The sequence below is a fragment of the Nomascus leucogenys genome, chromosome X, assembly GCF_006542625.1.
Source record: "Nomascus leucogenys isolate Asia chromosome X, Asia_NLE_v1, whole genome shotgun sequence".
NCBI lineage: Eukaryota > Metazoa > Chordata > Mammalia > Primates > Hylobatidae > Nomascus > Nomascus leucogenys.
This window is the reverse complement of record NC_044406.1, coordinates 18,330,160-18,348,916: the sequence shown is the minus strand read 5'-3', so window position 1 is coordinate 18,348,916 and position 18,757 is coordinate 18,330,160. Positions and strand designations below refer to the sequence as shown.

Genomic DNA, 18,757 nt, shown 5'->3' with positions numbered 1-18,757 from the left:
ATTAACCATTGTGTTAAAAGATACTCTTGTAAGGGGGAGGCAGGATGAGAAATTATGCATCTATTCATGTCAGCAGCTGGATCTGAATCTTGATATTAACTTCCCTTGTGCTGGTCAGCAAAAGTTTCTCCAAGGAAAAATGAAAGGACAATAGGAACAATTCAGAAGAACTAAACAATAAGTAAAAAAAAATGGAATGTTCATTTTCATAAGTCAGAGAAACTTAAAATGAAAAATACAGTGTTTTGGATAAAATCACAACTTTGTTTAGTTAAGGCATTAAAATTAGGGCACATGTCCGGGTGCGATGGCTCACGTCTGTAATCCCAGCACTTTGGGAGGCCAAGGCGGGTGGATCACCTGAGGTCAGGAGTTCAAGACCAGCCTGGCCAACAAGGTGAAACACCATCTCTACTAAAAATACAAAATTAGCCGGGTGTGGTAGCGCATGCCTGTAATCCCAGATACTCGGGAGTCTGAGGCAGGAGAATCGCTTAAACCCAGGAGGTGGGGGTTGCAGTGAGCAAAGATCCCACCATTGCACTCCAGCCTGGGCAACAAGAGTGAAAGTCCGTCTCAAAAACAAAAAAATAAAAAATAAAATTAGGGCATAGCTGAGGGGTTTTCAAAAATGTTGTCTTGCCATCAGTCTTTCTTTTGTGGTAACGCAAATTTGACCACGCAGGAAGCATATCAAGGAGGACCGACACGGCATTCTTGTCCAAGAAGGAAAAGGTATGCCTTGAAATAGACCAGAGAATAAACAAGACTCAAAACTTCAAGCAAGTGGGGCGCAGTGGCTTAGCCTGTAATCCCAGCACTTTGGGATGCCGAGGCGGGGGAGGATCAGTTGAGCCCAGGAGTTTAAGACCAGCGTGGGCAACATAATGAGACCTCATCTCTACAAAAACTACAAAAATTAGCCGGGTGAGATGGCGCGTGCCTGTAGTCCCAACTGTTTGGGAGGCTGAGGTGGGAGGATCACTTGAGCCCAGGAGGTTGAGGCTGCAGTGAGCCATGATCATGCCACTACCCTCCAGCCTGGGTGACAGTCAGACCCTGTCTCAGAAAAAAAAAAAAAAAAAAGACAACAAAATGAAACAAATCCCCCAAATTTCAAGTGATCTGTCTTCACCTGTGTGAAGTTGGAAATAAAATTCCATGAGAAGACTGTCTTTTCCACATAGGACAGAGAGACCAAGCAGGACGTAAGACAAACTGCTGATTTTTTCTTTTTCTTTGAGCCGAGAGTTCAGCACCCCACCTGCTGGTTTAGGTGTAGTGGCCTCTGTGATGCCTGGGTAAGTTTAGCTATGGGAAGGTATCATCAACCATGTTCAAAGACTTTTGACTCATCATTGTGAGAATGCACTGGGCAGCCAGCCAAGAATCTTCAGCACTCCAGATACCAGTCCACTGCAAGGCCAGCACAACTGTTTCCATGTTGAAATGTACCCCATCACTTTCAGGGGTCTGAGGCTCTTTGAGAGAGGGTTAGGATGACTCACTGATACGGCCTTAGCAAAGAGAACCACCTCTGGAATTGAGCAGACCCCCATACCAGTTCTTCTGGGGTTGGGGGAAAAAAAAGTCCCAGTAGCAGAGGGTTTATCCAGACTCTGTGAGTTTCAGTGTTTGTCAACTCTAAGGTGGTATCAGAAGGCTTGATTGCCCTGATTAGAACATGATATAACAAGACATGTAATGAGTGAGGCACCAGGGTGCTTGGAGCAGGAATATTTGAGTTTTCATCATCCCTGCCTTCAACATTTCACATTCTTTTTTTTTTTTTTTGAGACGGAGTTTCGCTCTGTCGTCCAGGCTGGAGTGTAGTGGCGCCATCTAGGCTCACTGCAACCTCCACCTCCCAGGTTCAAACAATTCTTGTGCCTCAGCCTCCCAAGGAGTTAGGACTGAGGCATGCACCACCACGCCTGGCTAATTTTTGTATTTTTAGTAGAGAGAGGGGCTCGCCATGTTGGTCAGCCTGGCCTTGAACTCCTGACCTCTGGTGATCCGCCCACCTCAGCCTCTCAAAGTGCTGGCTTTACAGGCGTGAGCCACCGTGCCTGGCCCACTTCACATTCTTTTCTTTTTCTTTTTCTTTCTTTTTTTGAGACGGAGTCTCGCTCTGTCGCCCAGTCTGGGGTGCAGTGGCGCGGTCTCGGCTCACTGCAAGCTCCACCTCCCGGGTTCACGCCATTCTCCTGCCTCAGCCTCCGGAGTAGCTGGGAGTACAGGCGCCGGCCACCACACCCGGCTAATTTTTTGTATTTTTTAGTAGATACCGGGTTTCACCATGTTAGCCAGGATGGTCTCGATCTGCTGACCTCGTGATCCACCCGCCTCGGCCTCCCAAAGTGCTGGGATTACAGGCGTGAGCCACCGCGCCCGGCCTTCACGTTCTTAATCTCCGTGTTCTCTGATCCTTTTTTTAGGAGTCTGATGTTGATGACACTAGGACTTCAATTGCAGCCTCTGTGTGGATGGGCCTCTTGTCCCTTGATTAGTCTGCTATTTCGATCGGTTTGACACACATGAACGGTATTTAGAAAGATGATGCTACTGATCTCGTTTGTAAGACCCTGACTTTGAGGTTTTTTGAAAAACTCACGAAACAGTTATAAGAACAATTTTCTACAGAAATCCCAGGATGGTAACCAATTTACAAGAGTTGTCCCGCCAACATAGGTGAGGTATGGAGACAGCCCCTCTCTTGGGTAGGGGGTCGGCTTTCATTTGTCCCTTTTGAGTCCACTAGCCCTCAGCCTCCTCCATTTCCAGGGGCCACTGATCTAATTTCTCTATTGTCTTACGTGCTCTTTGCCTAAATGTCTCCCATGTAGTTCACTATCGCTTCCTACCACCAGATGGTGGAAAGGGAAAAGGAAATAATGAGCCGGTAGAGGAATGTGGTGGCAGGCAGAGTATCTATGGCGAAAGGTGTGGTGGTGAATGGACCCAAAACGGAGCTTCTGAATTGCCCACGAATGCCCACGGATTCCCTGTTAACATTTTAGCGCCTACTCAAGGGTCGGCCGTCCAAGTCTGGGAGTCAGTAAGGCACAATGATGCCTGCTAGGGAGGGAGCCAGCCCTCATCTCAGCGGATTCCTGGGAGCATCAGACCTCGGGAACATTCCTGAACACACGAACCTCACCTGGCCCAGGCACTGGGGCGGGGCTTAGGCAGGTCCCAGCGAGGCGATGCGTCCCCTCGGCCCCGCTGCGTCCTTCGCCCGTTTTTCCCCACGTCAGTGCCACCGCCTCCTCTGTGCGGAACTCGCACCTGGCCTGCCTGCGTTCCCACGCCCCACCGAAGGGACGCCGTGTTTCTCTCCCTTCCAAGGGACCCTTTTCTTTCCCCCCGCAAACAGCCCTCCGGGAAAACTCATTCCGGATTGCCTCAATGCCCCAGGGCCACCTGCCATCACCCTGGGCAGGCGTTTGGCCCCGGGCCTGCCCTGGTCTCCATCCCCAGCCCGTCCTCCACCTCTTGTCGCCCCCTCCCGCTCAGCCCCCTTCTCCTCCTTCTCCACGTGCCCCTGCACTCCCACGCCCCTCCCCCAAGGAGCCCCTCTCCTCCGGTCTCGAGGAGTCTCGCGGCACTTCCCGGGACGTCAGCCCAGCCGCCGCGGGTGGGTGGCAGCCGCGCGGAGCGGGGTCCCTCTGGCGCGGGCGGTGAGGAGGGCGCCCAAGCGCCTCAGCCGCAGGGACGCCCCCGGCGCCTGCCCCGACGCGGCCCGGGCCCCGCCCCCGCCCCTCTCCGGCCCCGCCCCCGCCCGGCGGCCGCGCGTCCCCGGCAGGCGGAGCTGCAGGAGCCTCGCGGCAGCGCTGAGGAGGAGGGGAGAGCGGGCGGCGCGGCCGCGGCTGCCGGGCGCTGGGCTGGGCGGCGCTTTTTTTTTTTTTTTTTCGCAATTTCCACTCGCGGGGAGCAGGAAACCCGGCGCAGCCGGGCGCATTGGGCCGCGATGCAACTGCAGCAGCAGGAGTCGCCCCGGGGCAGCAGCGGCAGCAGCAGCAGAGGCAGCAGCGGGCGGCGCTGAGCCGCCGCCGCCGCCACTGAGGAAGAAGCCGGCCCAGCCGCCGCCGCGTCCGGACCCCCGCGCCTGGATCCCAGCGCCTCGATCCCGGCGCCCCGACCCCCACGCCCGCCTCCGCCAACTTTCACGCTGCCTCGGCGGCCCGGCCCGGCTCGACGCCAATGGGTGAGTGGGGGCCGCCCGCGTCCGGGCGTCCACTTCAGCCTTGGGGGCGGCGCGCCCGTCCCAGAACCGCGGAGCCCGGGAGGGCGCCCCGGGGGCAGGGTCCGGACGGGGAACACCGCGGTGGGCGCCCTCGCCTGCCTCGCGCACCGCCATTCACTCCCACTTGCGCCCGTGTGCCCGCCGAGCCCGCGCGCGGCGCCGACGGGAACCCGCGGGGGCCTGGGCAGACGATCACGGGGGCTGGCCCCGGGCTGCTCGGGCTGAGGGATGCAGGGGGTGTGGTTGGCTTTTCGGGTGGGCGGGGAGAGTTTTGTCTTGGCCATTTTTGCACCCGAGCGCGCCCTCCTCTGCGCTGCGGACACGGGCACCCGGACCTGGTGGGCTCCGGCCCTGCCCAGGGCTGCTGGTGCCTTCCTGGTCCTGCCTCGGGGGAAGCTGGAACCTCGGGGTCTTGGAGGGGGCTGGGTTGCCTTTGCTGGGGGCTGACAGGGGTTGGGGGGTGGGGCGGGAAACGCCCCAGTGCCTGGCCTGGCTCGCAGTCCCGGGGTCCAGAGCACCTGACGCTCCTCTCCTTGCGCCCCGCTTCCTCCCGGCCCCGACCCTTTCGCTGCTGCCTTCCTCCAGCCTGGCGAGCTCTCTGCTCCGTGATGCTAAAAGGCCACTTCCCATACTGTCCTTTAAGTCTTCAGGGTCTGGGACCTGGAAATGGTGATCCGGTCTTTGATTTACTGAGTAAACATCAGTTCGAAGTAGCCAACTAACCTTTGAACCCCCTGGGTCCCATTTGATACAGACCCCGGAGCATTGGAACCACCTTGCTGCCCGGAGAAGCTGCCACTTTATTGGCAAGGGACTTATGATTACTTGGGCTATTAAATGTTTGGTCTACCCAGGTAATGTTCTTGCTGACAGCCAGCCTCTGTTTTCAGCCTCTGGCAGATTATTTTTGGACGTTCCTAGGCCAGGTATAGGAAGGCTGCAGATAATAATAAGTCATAATAAAGTGAGACCTTTCTGTGTTCAGGTAATAGGATTCCAGTACACTAGTCAGGATGTTCAGAAAGCCTGAAGGATTGGAAAAGAGGAGGTTTAACCCAGTCCGTTGTTGACAGGCAAAGTTAAAAATCCCATTTGTGGTCATTTGCCAAAAAAGGTTTTCCTTTTCCAAGTAGTGGTGACCTGTTGTCCCCTTGGCTTAAATGTCACTTTTTTCACAGTGCCCTTCTCTCCCACCTCTAGTCTAAATTGGTTCCTGTTCCATTTTCTCATACAGCACCTTTTTTTCGTAGCAGTATTACATATTTGTGCGTAACAGTTATCTCTACTGTAAGCTCTGTGACCATAGGGACAGCACAGCGTTGCATAGTTTGCTCAGCACTTTTGGTGTGTGGCACAGAGCAGGACCTAAATGTTGAATGAATGAATGAGGGGCATGAAATCCTCCTACTCTGCTGGGGACAGAACACTTAACTCACTCTTGTTTTGCTTTGGCCCATAAGATGATTTAGTTCATTGGCAGAAGTATATACTTTAAACCTTACAGGCCACTTTAGTAATGGGTTAATTTCTCCCGAGGTAACCAAAAATTCTGTTTTGATCACCTTTCATTTTGGGTGGGTCACCGAGAGGGTTATGCACAAAAAGAAGTGAATCCAAATGTCTTCTCCCTTGGTCAGACTGTGCTTTCTGTATCTCAATGAGAAGGGGACTGAGTCTCATTTAAGAAGAATCAGACCTATTTTTCGGATTTGAACTGTTTTCATTCTTCAGAACTTCCTACGAAAAATAGAGTGCTCCTGTAGTTTTTAGTCCTTTTATACTTAATCTTTACTGTAACCATTATTGCAGGGGGAGGGGGCATCAATTTTCATTTATTTCAGGAGTTAATACTTAGAGGTGATAATGTCAAAATGAATGTAATTTAATTCATGTTTATAGTGGGATTTAAGGTGCTTGTAGTAGTTTGTGGCTAAAGATCACCTGCTCTTTTGAAAGCATCTCCAGCAGTATATTTGTAATGCAGTGCAGTTATTTAACTGTTCATTCTGTATGTCTTCCAATGGAGTGATCTAATGGGCTGAGGTTGTTTGTATGCAGACAGAGGCCCACCCTTTCCCCCAAGTCTCTGGTTTTCAGATTTATCCAGCTTATCAATTTGATGCATTTTTTTTCTTTTTTAAGAGGGAGGGTCTCGCTGTGTTGCCCAGGATGGATTTGAACTCCTGGACTCCAGATCTTCCCAAGTAGCTGGGACTGCACACTCACACCACTGTGCCTAATTCTGATATACTTATATTCTTACCTGGCCTGATAGTGAGTTTTCTGTTGATGGATAACATAGTAAAACTGTATCTTATAGTTCGTTTTCTGAAAAATAACAGAAAAGAACCAAATCCCTAAGCCTGAAGTGAAGCTGGTTAGTTACAACATGGCCTCTTATAAAAGCCCATCAGAATGTGCCCTCTGAACTTGCTAGGAGATGCATGCCTACAGTGCCAGACACAGAGAAAGCCTCTTATAGTTACAATTAAACAGATATTATGGTGACCCAAATCTGTGAGTAGTGAAGGGTTTGCAAGCCCACAAATGATTTCTGTTTAATTCCAGAGTAACAACAAAGTTTGGATAGCCTTTGGCAATGTGTTTATTTTATTGGCGGTAGACTGCTGTATGCTAAAGCTAAAATGAACATAATGTGTTGGTATCTACAAATGTCTTGAGTTAGAAATGGAAGAAAAGGCTCCCACCTTAATTGTACATAACTTTTACCCACTTCTCTCCATCTTGGCACAAGCAAAAGCTTGCTGTGGCTCTGGTCACACAAACCTTGGTGGTTTCTTACTACTTCAGTTCTTTTGGCGTTACTGACATTCTCTCATCAACTCTTGAGTTTGTAGTTGTTTTTAATGTATTTTGCATACAGTAGTATTTGTTCATCTATCCATCCATCCATCCATCCATCCATCCAATGTTTATTGATCTGCTTTGCATAGGCACTGTGCTAAGAACAGGTGCAGAACAGAGAGGTTACACTTTGGGTTTCTCAGTCTAATGGAGGCTGACTTGAATGCAATTCTCATGGCAATATGTAGCTGAAAGCCATAGTAGAGTGCATGAAACATGAGTGGAGAAGGCCAATCTGACTTAGCCTGGAGAGTGCCAAGAACAGTGTCTTAGAGGAGATTGTGTTTGAGCAGAAATCTGGTTGAGTATGAGTCATCGCTGCCCTCCAGCCACACCTGGTTCTTGTGGCAGAGACTGAGAACGAACACCGTGGGAACTGCGGGGCATCTCAGTAAGATGGTACAAGGAAGGATGACTTAGAGGACTTGCACCTGTATCAGGTGGCTTGGGGGAGTGTTTAAGGAAGCTGGGCATTACTTTGGGTTGGACGCTACCAGGGGGAATTTGTGATTGGGTATTTTAACAAGTGTTCTCTAGGAGCAGGGAACATTGGAGGCAGGCCACAGCTATGGTTGGTAAAGCAGCAGCAGTCATTTGCATTAGCCAGGATTGGGGGATATTTGGTCATGTGTGTGGTTTGGACAAAGTGCATGTTTTGTCCGTGTTCAGACATGATTAATGTGTGGTCTTGTTTTCATCTTATTCCATCCTGGTCGCAGAGTGGCCTTGTCTGATGTTGGTTTTCTAGGGAATTGTTTCTGTTCAACAGGACACTCTGGCCCAGCTGTGAGTGCCTGGCCAGCTCCCAGCCAGAAGAACTGCTCTTTCTCCGAGTTAACTATGTGACAGGCAGGGGCAGGGAATAGGAGGCAGTGGGGGAGGAAAATGGCTTTCTAGGTATGTCTTTGGCTACTTCATATGAACCAGGTCTAGCCTGGACCGTTGTTCAATGTTAAGCACGATGGACATCTGAAATGCTATACTGAGGGAAGAGAGAGTGACAGAGAAAGAGCCAACTGCTGAGAACCAAGAAGTCAGTGCTAATGGGAAAGACGCAGAACAGGAAAATGCCCCAAATACTTAGTGTTAGAGAAGGAGAGGCTCTAATGCAGCGCTTCTCAGAGGGTGGCCCCAGGCCAGTAGCACAGCCCCCCTGCAACCCGTTAGAGATACAGATTCCCTGGCTTCATTCCAGCAGACCTCCTGAATCAGGAATGCTGGGGGTGGGGCCCAGCAATCTGCATTTTCATGAGCCCTCCAGGTGGTTCTGATCATAGTCCAGTGTAGAACCCCTCCTTGCCTTACAGTTGAGAAAGCTGACATCCAGAGCTCGTGGTTCACTGGGGTACACAAGGCACTCTGTTCATAAGACTGTTATAAGTCTTATAAGTACTGTTATAAGTGACTCATTACCTTAGAGAAGGAGAAAGACATACTCCTACTTCAAAACAAACTTCTTGTGTTAAGACAGTACAGTGTGGATTCTTCCATGAATCCAGTCCAACCCAGACCTCCAACACCTAGGCATTAGTGACACTAGGCAGCTGATCTCAGTGTTAGTCTCTGAGACTTTTACCAGAGTATCACACAGGCACTTCCCATAATCCTTTACCCTCCATCCTCTTTAAAGGGGACTTTAAGATACACCGTTTGCATTATTCCAGTGTGTAATATTTGTTCATGAATTTCTATACCTGGTACCTGTATTCGTTTCTGATTGCTGCTGTAACTACTACAAACTTAGTGCCTGGAGACATCACATGTTTATCATCCATCACTGGGTGGCAATCACGAAGTCAGCAGGGCTGCATTCCTTCTGGAGGCTGTAGGAGGGAATCCCTTTCCTTGCCTTTTCCAGCTTCCAGAACTGGCATTCCTTTGCTTGTGGCCTCTTCCTCTCTCCAAAGCCAGCAACGGCTGGGCAGCTCTCTCTCCCGTCACATCATTGTTACTGACTCTTCTGCCCCTCTCTTCCACGTGTATGGACTCCTGTGATGACATTGGGTCCACCTGGATATTCCAGGCTCATCTCCTCATCTCCAGGTCAGCTGATCAGTAAGTTTAACTCCCCTTTGCATTGTAACCTAATATTCACACATCCTGGGCTTTAGGATGTGGGCATCTGGGGGCAGGGAGGGAATGTTATTCTGACCACTACACTGACCTTGGTGGACCTGACTTTTCCTGGTTTCTCTTGGATAACTATGTGTTCATAGTCAACTGCCCTGTACCTCCTTGGGAAGATTCCATCTTTGGTTCTATTTAGATTTTTACAGTTTATTAATAAAGCCACCTTAAAGTTACATCTTGCATTCACCTTTCTCTCCTCTTCACTGCTGTTTTTTTTGAGGCAGCTTGTCCCACTTTTCCCCTTTCCTCACATAGCCTGCCCTACATGTACCAGGACTCTGGCACTGCCTCGATTGTGTTCTAGAAACTGATCATGCTGAGGTTATCCTGAATGATCCTTCTCCAATCACGAAGTACATGGTCTCAGGCTTCACCGTGTTTGACTTCACTGAAGCTTGAGACTGAAGACTGGAACTCTTTGTCTTCTAGAACACCCTATTTTTTCCTGATTTCTCCTACACTCTTCTCTCCTTTTCTTCCATCCCTGTCCACCTGTGGAATACTGTCATCCCTGGTCCCCTTATGTTTAGTGTGTCCTTGAGTGACTGCAGCCACTTTGCCAATTCAGGTGTCACCTATTGACAATGCCCACATCTGTCCCCAGTCTTGGTCTCTGTTCTGAGCTCAGGACCCACCCACTATAAGCACCACAAGGGCAGGAAACTCGTCAGTTTGGTCATCGTATTCCTGTGCCTGGCACACGGTAAGCCTAAGATTAACATTCGTTGAGCTGATTATCATTGGTATCCTCTCCTAGCTAACTTCACCCAGGTGTGTCTTAGACGCCTCAGACTGAGCATGTTGCAAACTAAGCTCAGCATTTCTCTTCTGTAATACCTGCCCTGCCTGTTTTACTTCCCATTTCATTGAGGGTATCACCATCTTTCCTGTCACTTCCATAGGGACGCTGCTATTGTTCCTTGCCTCTTGTTCCTTCCCCTTTCCCTGCCCCTTCTGATGTACAGTCAAGCCCCAAATGGCTCTGGAATTGACCCTATGTGTCTACCCTTCTGCAAAAGCTTTAGATCCTGAATGCCTTAGTGAAGCCTTCGTGAAGCTCAGCAGCCACCGATGCTTTCGCTTATTCTAAGCTCATTCAGGTCTCTGAGACTTTGCCCACGTATTTCCCTTCATGGGGAACAGATGTCACTCTCTCCTCTGCCTTGTAGACTCTCTGTATCAGTTTCCTATTGCTGCAGTAACAAATCACTGTGAACCTAGTGGCTTGAAACAGCACAAATGTGTAATCTTATAGTTCTGGAGGTCGGAAGTTCAAAATGGATTTTACTGGGTCGATATCAAGGTGTCAGCAGGGTTGCGTTCTGTCTGGAGCAATTCATTTCCCTGCCTTGCCCGGCTTCTAGAGGCTGCCTGCAGTGCCTTTACTTCCTTCACTCGTGACCCGAGCCCTCCGACCTCTGCTTCAGTCCTGGCATCTCCTATCTTTCACCGAGCCACCTGCCTGCCTTTTATGAGGACCATTCTTTGACACTGGGCCTACCTGGATAATCCAGGATCCCCTCCCCTTCTCAGGATGCCTAGTGAATCACACCTGCAAAGTTCCTGTTGCCATGGAAGGGAACATAGTCACAGGTTCTGGGGATTAAGATATGGCCCTTTTTGGGAAGTCATTGTTCAGCCTCCCACACCCCTTGTGCATCTGTGGGAGCCTGCTCCAAAGGTGTGCTGTACCATACTTTGTTTAAAAAATTTTTTATTTTTAATTTTTGTGAGTCCATAGCAGGTGTATAAAGTTGTGGGGTACATGAGATGTTTTGATACAGGCATGCAATGCAAAGTGATACAACATTTCCTCTTGTATTAAGTCTCCATCTCCAACTGGATCTGCTCAACTCCATTGCCCTGGCACGTTGCCTGGCATACAGTAAGTGCCATATGTTAATGAATGAACATGTAACCCTTTCACCCAAGTATGGTTACAACTTGCAATTCTCCATGACTGTGGACCACCAGGAGTGAGTGTGCAATTCTGTAAAGTCCCCTGGGCAGAGCATGTTGACAAGGTCTGTTTGCTGACAGTTCCTGGTGGCCCACACTGTAGTGGGTGAGAAAGGTGATGCCACATGTATTACATGGCTTCAACAAAGAACTGCACATTTTAAGATAGAAAATTCTCTCTGGCAGTGGTTCTTAACTGGGGGCAATTCTCCCCACCAGGGGGACACAGCACTATCTGGAGACACTTTTGGTTGTCACAGCTGGTGGCGGGGGGGGGGCAGGGGAGTGGAGAGTCATTCTACTGGCATCTACTAGATGGAGGTCAGGGGTGCTGCTAAACATCCTACGATGCACAGGCCAGCCGCCCCCTGCACCACCACAACAAAGAGTTATCTGACCCCAAATGTCAGTCATGCTGAGGTTAAGGAAGCCTGCTCTGGGGGAACCCTGGGGGCTTATTAACACAGATGGCTGGAGCACCATTTCCTTACTTCATTATCAGTCCTTCTGGAACATAAGGTTTTGTATGTAACCACAGTCTTCGTTTTATGCACGAACCTACAAGTCACTAGAGAACAGGACTCTTTGGGACTTTCACCATTTTGTTCTTTGAACGGAGAGTGTCTTAACACAACTCTTGCCTCTCTTCTGTTGATACCTAGGTCATTAAGCTGGGGAGAGGCAAGGGCTTTGGGGCACAAAGTTGTTAAACTTGCTTCTGGTAGTGTTTGGCCCCTGTAATGTTTTGTCTTTCTATTGGGATGTGCTTTTATGTGGGGGGACAGGCGATGGGTCCTCTGCTACTCACATATTGGTCCCTGGCATTGAAGTGCTGGAAGGAGCCTTGGCAGTCATGGCCCATGACATCAGATGATGAGACTGAGCCTCAGAGAGGCAGAGTGACAATGGTCCCCTAGTGGTAGAACCCAACTGCCTTCCATTATGGAAGAACCAGCCCCGCCCAATTTTTGTAGGTGCTCAGAAAATGTCAGGCTCCTGCTTCCCCTCGTGAGGCTCTTGCTACAGTCTCTTTCCCTAGTAAGTTTTTTATTTTTTATTTTTTGAGACAGGGTCTCACTCTGTCGCTCAGGCTGGGGTGCAGTGGCGCAATCAAGGCTCACTGCAGCCTCGACCTGCCAGGCTCAAGCGATCCTCCCACCTCAGCCACCCAAGTAGGTGGGACTACATGTGCGTGCCACCACGCCCAGCTAATTTTTGTATTTTTTGTAGAGATGAGGCTTCACCATGTTACCCAGGCTGGTCTCAAACTCCTGGGATCAAGTGATCCACCTGCCTTGGCCTCCCAAAGCGTTGGGATTAGGCGTGAGCCATCACACCAGGGTGTAAGTTTTTTTTTAAACAGATTTATTGATATATAATTTGCATACCATACAATTTATCCATTTAAGGTGTGCAATTCAATGGATTTTGGTACATTATTAATTTTATGCTAAAACATGTAACAATTTGCAATTTTCACCACTTTTAAGTGTACAGTTATACTGGGTATATTGACAATGCTTTGCAACCATCACCACTATCTAGTTACAAAACTTTTTTTTTTTAATCACCCCTCCCTAGTAAGTTTCTAACTTGAAGGTCAGAATCCATGTCCCCTGGGGGTTCCTGGACCAGCCAGCCAATTTGGAGAACACTTGGAAGCCCAAGGCTCCCAGTTGAGATTCCAGAGGAAGATAGGAAAAGGGAAAGCATGGCTTTTTTTATGTGTGTGTGTTTTTGGTTGATATTTCCTTTGGGAGGCCCTTTATTTTCTCTCTCTCTCTCTCTCTCACTCGCACACATACACACACACACACACACACAAATTAGCCAGACGTGGTGGCACATACCTGTAGTCCCAGCTACTCAGGAGGCTGGGGCAGGAGAATCACTTGAACCTGGGAGCAGAGGCTACAGTGAGCCGACATTGCACCACTGCACTCCATTCTGGGCAACAGAGTGAGACCCTGTCTCAAGGAAAAAAAAAAAAAAGTCTACATCATGGGAGAAAACACTGCAGTGCCAAACAGATCCCTCGAATTCACACACACGGTTGATATCATTCCACGTTTCTTCACTTAAATTCCTTCAACTGGCAAAGGTCCACCAGCAACCTGGTTGATCATGAGCACTTGGTTTTCAACTTGATCATTATCTTATGGATAAATATCTTGCAGGCAGTTCTATAGTTTTCATTAGGGGACACTTAAGGCAAAAGGTAGCTCATGGGTCTTAACTCTGGTCAACTGCACTTATATTTAGCCTTACAAAGAAAAAACACTAATAACAAAAATCCTGTGATACTTGTCCTAACGGAACACTATCCAGTTGGCAAGAAAAGACCAGAAAAGGCCTTTGCTTACTTCCTTTCTGTGGCCACGGAAGTGGTGGGGGCACTGCTGGAGGCTGGTCCGTCTCCAGGTATGGGTGACAGAGTGGCAAGATGAAGTGCAGTTCAGTTCATACTGTTATTTCTATCTTGGATAAAATGCTATAAACATTTCAATGCTTATTAATGACTCTTTTGGCATAACAAATTTAAGTCCTTGAGCACCCAAGTACAGCATGTATAGACAGTTTAAACAACCATCTCCTTACACTTGAGCTTCTTACCAGCCAGTATGCAAACACCAGCCCTTGTGTTTTTGCCAGATTTTTCTGGACTGTTCTAGACTTAGAAGACTTGGGGCCATGTTCTAGGTCTGGTCCTCTGGGGCTGCACCAGTTTTATCCATCACATGCCACCTCCCCGTGTGAAAAGTCTTTAATTAGCTTAGTGTCCTGTCTAATTTTTCCAGCTAGTTCTTAGGTTTGTGCCTGGAGCCAGACAGAGACGCTTGGCCCTCATTTTGGATGAACACTGGGAAAGGCCATTCTTGCTCTGCTCCCCCCTCCTCTTAGCCAGCATCTTCATGGACCTCAATTTTCTTCACCAGGGTGTTCTGGGTGCCATCTTCTGATGAGCATTTTATATGCTAGCTTCTCAAAGAAATTCACTTGACATGAATGACTTTGTAAATGAGCTTTGCCTTTCTCCTGTTTTGATCATCAAAACAAAACCAGCAAAAACATCTCTTCACAACTTGACCGAAATGGGACAGTTTTAAACTACTTAGCCAGTGATTTCTAATTGCCCCTTTGTTCTCAACAGACTATTAGATGGCAAAGAGAGGTGTCAACTCAAATACAGTAGGTCAATTAGCTCATCTGTGATCCATGAAGCAGGATGGACAGAGTAAGTGTTTGTTAATTGATGGTGATTTTTTTAAAGCTTAATTGCTGCTTTTGACTGTCAGGAAACAAATGAAAGTAATTGGCTTGCGGAGGGTGGATTGTGGGTGGAAAAGTGAGGTGGAAGATTTCACCAATTGAAGAAAAAATTGGAAAGGGGGAAGCAGTTCACACTGTCTTCATGTTTTTTGGGGCATAATGACTACAGCTGCTTGCTTGAGACATTTTTAAAGTTAGTTTTTGGAATAGGTTATATATCCCCAGGATTCGAAAATCAAAAAGTGAAAAAGTGTTTACAGGAAAAAGTCTCCCTCCCATCTCTGTCCTTCAGCTATGCAGTGACCCTCCCCATAGGCTGCTGCTATTTTGTTTCTCAAGTTTTCTTCCAGGGAGCTTTCATATGTATACCAACACACAGGCATTTCTGTTATTTTCTCCTCCTTTTTTAACGTCCTGATTAATTGATGATGGGCAAACTTCTGTCTAGCTGGGGATTTTTTTCCCCCCTGGAGATGTGCATTGGAACACTATGCCTAGTCCTTCCATCTGGTTTTGATGGAGGGATAGGTGGACTTCGGAAAAGTTCTCCAGGAAGCTGCTCTATTGTCCTGAGGCTCAGCTGGTCTGGGTTATTAATTGATAGAAACTTTGTCCTGGATCTTAACCCATCTAGGTATTTTTGTTTGTTTGTTTGTTTTTGTTTTTTTTGACAGTCTCACTCTGTTGCCCAGGCTGGAGTGCAGTGGTGTGATCTCCGCTCACTGCAACCTGTGTCTCCCGGGTTCAAGCGATTCTCCTGCCTCGGTCTCCCGAGTAGCTGGGATTACAGGAATCCGCCACTATGCCCAGCTAATTTTTTTGTATTTTTAGTAGAGATGGGGTTTCACCATGTTGGCCAGGCTGGTCTGGAACTCCTGACCTCAGGTGATCTGTCTACCTCAGCCTCCCAAAGCGCTAGGATTACAGGCGTGAGCCACCGTGACTGGCCTTAACCCATCTGGGTTTTGAACTCAGGAACAGTCTTCCCACTTTCATGTTGTATATATAGTAAGGACTTTCTTCAAATGATAGAAGCCGAGCAGGGCCCACTAACCTGAGCAAAAGGGATGCTTATTCTGGGGCCACAGGGACCTCTCATGCAACCCAAGGGTGCCTGCTGGAGGAGTCGGACCCCAAGAAGCAGCAGCTGCAGCTAGGTATGGGCCAGCTGCCCAGTGTGCCCTCTGGCCATGCTTCCTCCCTGTCCCCTTTCTTCTGTGTGACTTGTTCATGGGGCACATGCCACAGTTCCAAATGCCTGTTAAGTGTGACTCGATTTGGTCCCAGTTCCACATTTTTGTTAGTGAGACAGCCCACTGGAGCTGGTGTCTCCCCCCAGCTCCACCCTCCATATACACAGGTGGCTGCTCCGTGCCCACATCCATGGTGGGCAGGAGGTGCTCAGTTCCAGTCCTGGTGTAAATGTTGAAGGAGGGCGCATGGAGGACCCAAATGAAGCCCTGCCCCGTGGAGGAGGGGGTGCTATGGGGCCGCCCTCGGGCCAGGCACTCTCAGTGAGGATGCTAGACCGCCTGCCAGTGTCGGCGGTCATTTTCCCTGCCCTCCTGTTGACAAATGGGTGACTGATGTGAGGCCGTGTGGCCTCTTCTGTGCTCTAGCCATCCAGGATGTTCATTCCATCCTCACAGAGTCCCTTCTATGAGGCTCCCTGAGGAAGGGCCCTTGTCGGAGCTGAGAACAATTGTGCTTCAGAGTAATGGGGCTATTTTAATCCTTTGAGCTCCTGAACTGTGTGACTAAGCTCCGTGTCACCTATTGAGTTGGCGGCCGTTAAAAAGTGTGTCTGTGCCTCTGGGGGCCCTTGGATGGGTTGGTGATAGCATGCTGTGGGGGAAGGGTACAGTTGTGACATCGTCTGGCGCTTTTAGGGAACCTGTGGGTTTTTAAATGGAGGAAGAGATGTAGACATGGTAAAAAACAGCCACCGCCTGGCGAGTTAACCCCTGAGGTAGAGACGCGCTCCAGAAAGCGGGCAGGGGGCTCTCGCCCTCATGCCTATCTCCTCCCTCCTGCCTTCTCCCCCTCTTTTTCTCCTCTCTCTCCCCCTACCTTTTCTCTCTCTGCTCTTTCTTTGTCCCCTCACCCTTTCTCTCATCCCTCCCTCCTCTTCACCCTGTCTCCCTCACTTTCTCTCATCCAGATCCATCTCCTCTACCCTCTTTGTCTCCTCATCTCTCTCCCATTCCCCTGCATCCCCTCTCCCCTTCCACCCTCTTTTCCCCACCCCTTCTCCCCATGCCTTCTCTTTCCCTCCCAGTCTCTCTCCCCTCACTGTCCACCCCCAGCCTCCTGACCCTCCCCACTCCTGCTCTTCCTTCCTCTCAGCCCCTCTGTGTTTTGCCCCTTTCTTCCCAGCCTGTTTCTCTTATTTTCTCTCTTCCTCACCCCTCCTCTCCTGGCCCCTGTGTCTTACCCTTCTCATTGCCCACATCCCTTCTCCACTGCCCCCTTCTCCACACTTCCTCTCCTGTTCTTACTAAGCCCTTCTTCATTTCTTTTCCCCCTCCTCCCTCTCTTCTCTCACCCCTCAACACCTCCACACCTCCCCCCCACTTCACCCCCCCCCGCCAACTCTTCCTCTCCTCTCTGCCATCCTCTCATCTGCCCCCAAGCCCCCTTTTCTGTCTCTCTGCCCACTTCTTTCTCCCCCAACCCCAGCTCTCTCCCCGGAACCCCACTCTGACCCCAGTGCCCATTCTCCCTCAACCCCTCTTCTCTCCTGCACTTCCTCCTCCTTCCCACATTCTCCCATTTCTTCCTTCAAACCCAATATTGCTGCGTGCCTCAGATTTTCAATCCCAGAGGGCAGGAAGAGCCAGGGACAGGGTTACTGGCCTTCTCCAGCCCACAGCCACCCATGGGTCCCTACTCTAGAACAATCGTGATTTTTATTTTAGTGTACTTCTTTTAGAGTTGTGTGTGTATATATATATATATTTTTTTTTGAGATGGACTTTCACTCTGTTGCCCCGGCTGGAGTGCAATGGCATGATCTTGGCTCACTGCAACCTCTACCTCCCCAGTTCAAGGGATTCTCCCGCCTCAGCCTCCCGAGTAGGTGGGATTATAGGCGTACACCACCATGCCTGGCTAATTTTTGTATTTTTTAGCAGGGACAGGGTTTCATTGTGTTGTCCGGGCTGGTCTTGAATTCCTGGCCTCAAGTGATCCACCCACCTCAGCCTCCCAGAGTGCTGGGATTACAGGTGTGAGCCACTGTGCCTGGCACTATTTCTTTTTTCTTATGAACTCCTCTTACTATCATTCCCAAATATTTTGGTGTATTTCTTTTTAGGTTTTTTTTTTTTTTTTTTTTGATAGAGTCTTGCTCTATCCCCCAGGCTGGAGTGCAGTGGCATGATCTCGGCTCACTGCAACCTCTGCCTCCTGGGTTCAAACAATTCTCCTGCCTTAGCCTCTCGAGTAGCTGGGATTACAAGTACCTGCCACCTCGCCTGGCTAATTTTTTGTATTTTTAGTAGAGGCAGGGTCTCACCATGTTAGCCAGGCTGGTCTCGAACTCCTGACCTCAGGTGATCCACCCGCCTTGGCCTCCCAAAGTGCTGGGATTACAGGTGTGAGCTACCATGCCCAGCCAGGGTTTTTACTATTAATATATACTTGTTGCTATATGTACATGTATTTTATATATACATATATACATTTATATGTATATATATATATGTCCTTGTTTTTTCCCACTTCATAGTCATCTCTGAAGCCAGTGTTTTTAGTAGCTGAATATTTGAGTTCATGCATCTTAATTTATGTAACTATTTCCCTGTCATTTGAGCATTTAGGTAGCTTCTATGATCTTGATATTATATAGACGAGGATGTGATGGACATATGTCCCCTTTCTATCCTGTAAGGAAATCACAGTGTAGGCAGGGTGGCATTTTATATCCATTCTTTATCTCCATAGATGCCCAAATGACTGGACTGGCCCCTGATGATAAGAAGGAAGAGTTCAGTCCAGGGGAATTGGCACATGGGAATTGGCAGGGTACTTGTCCTCCATGTGTTTGCTTTCAGTTTTAGTTCTAGAAACTCTGTGGTCATATGGCTTATCATCCCTTTTATATGTGCTCTGTGTGTGTGTGTGTGTGTGTGTGTGCGTGCGTGTGTGTGAGAGAGAGAGAGGGAGAGAGAGAAGACAGATGGAGACAGATCAACTGATACCTTTTTTTTTTTTTTTTGAGACAGAATCTCACTCTGTCGCCCAGGCTGTAGTGCAGTGGTGCGATCTTGGCTCACTGCAAGCTCC

At 49.1% G+C, this 18,757-nt stretch overlaps 1 protein-coding gene across 6 annotated transcripts in view; it reads left to right on the top strand.

Annotated features, from left to right (window-relative positions):
* Positions 1-3,844: 3,844 nt before the first annotated feature.
* Positions 3,845-18,757, top strand: part of SH3KBP1 (SH3 domain containing kinase binding protein 1) — a 358,209-nt gene continuing 343,296 nt past the window's right edge. For all 6 annotated transcript variants that reach the window (XM_030807593.1, XM_030807591.1, XM_030807587.1 and 3 more), the window contains exon 1: positions 3,845-4,207. In XM_030807593.1, coding sequence (XP_030663453.1) covers positions 4,204-4,207 — 4 coding nt within the window. In that variant the 5' untranslated portion in view covers positions 3,845-4,203. The remainder of the gene's footprint in view (positions 4,208-18,757) is intronic.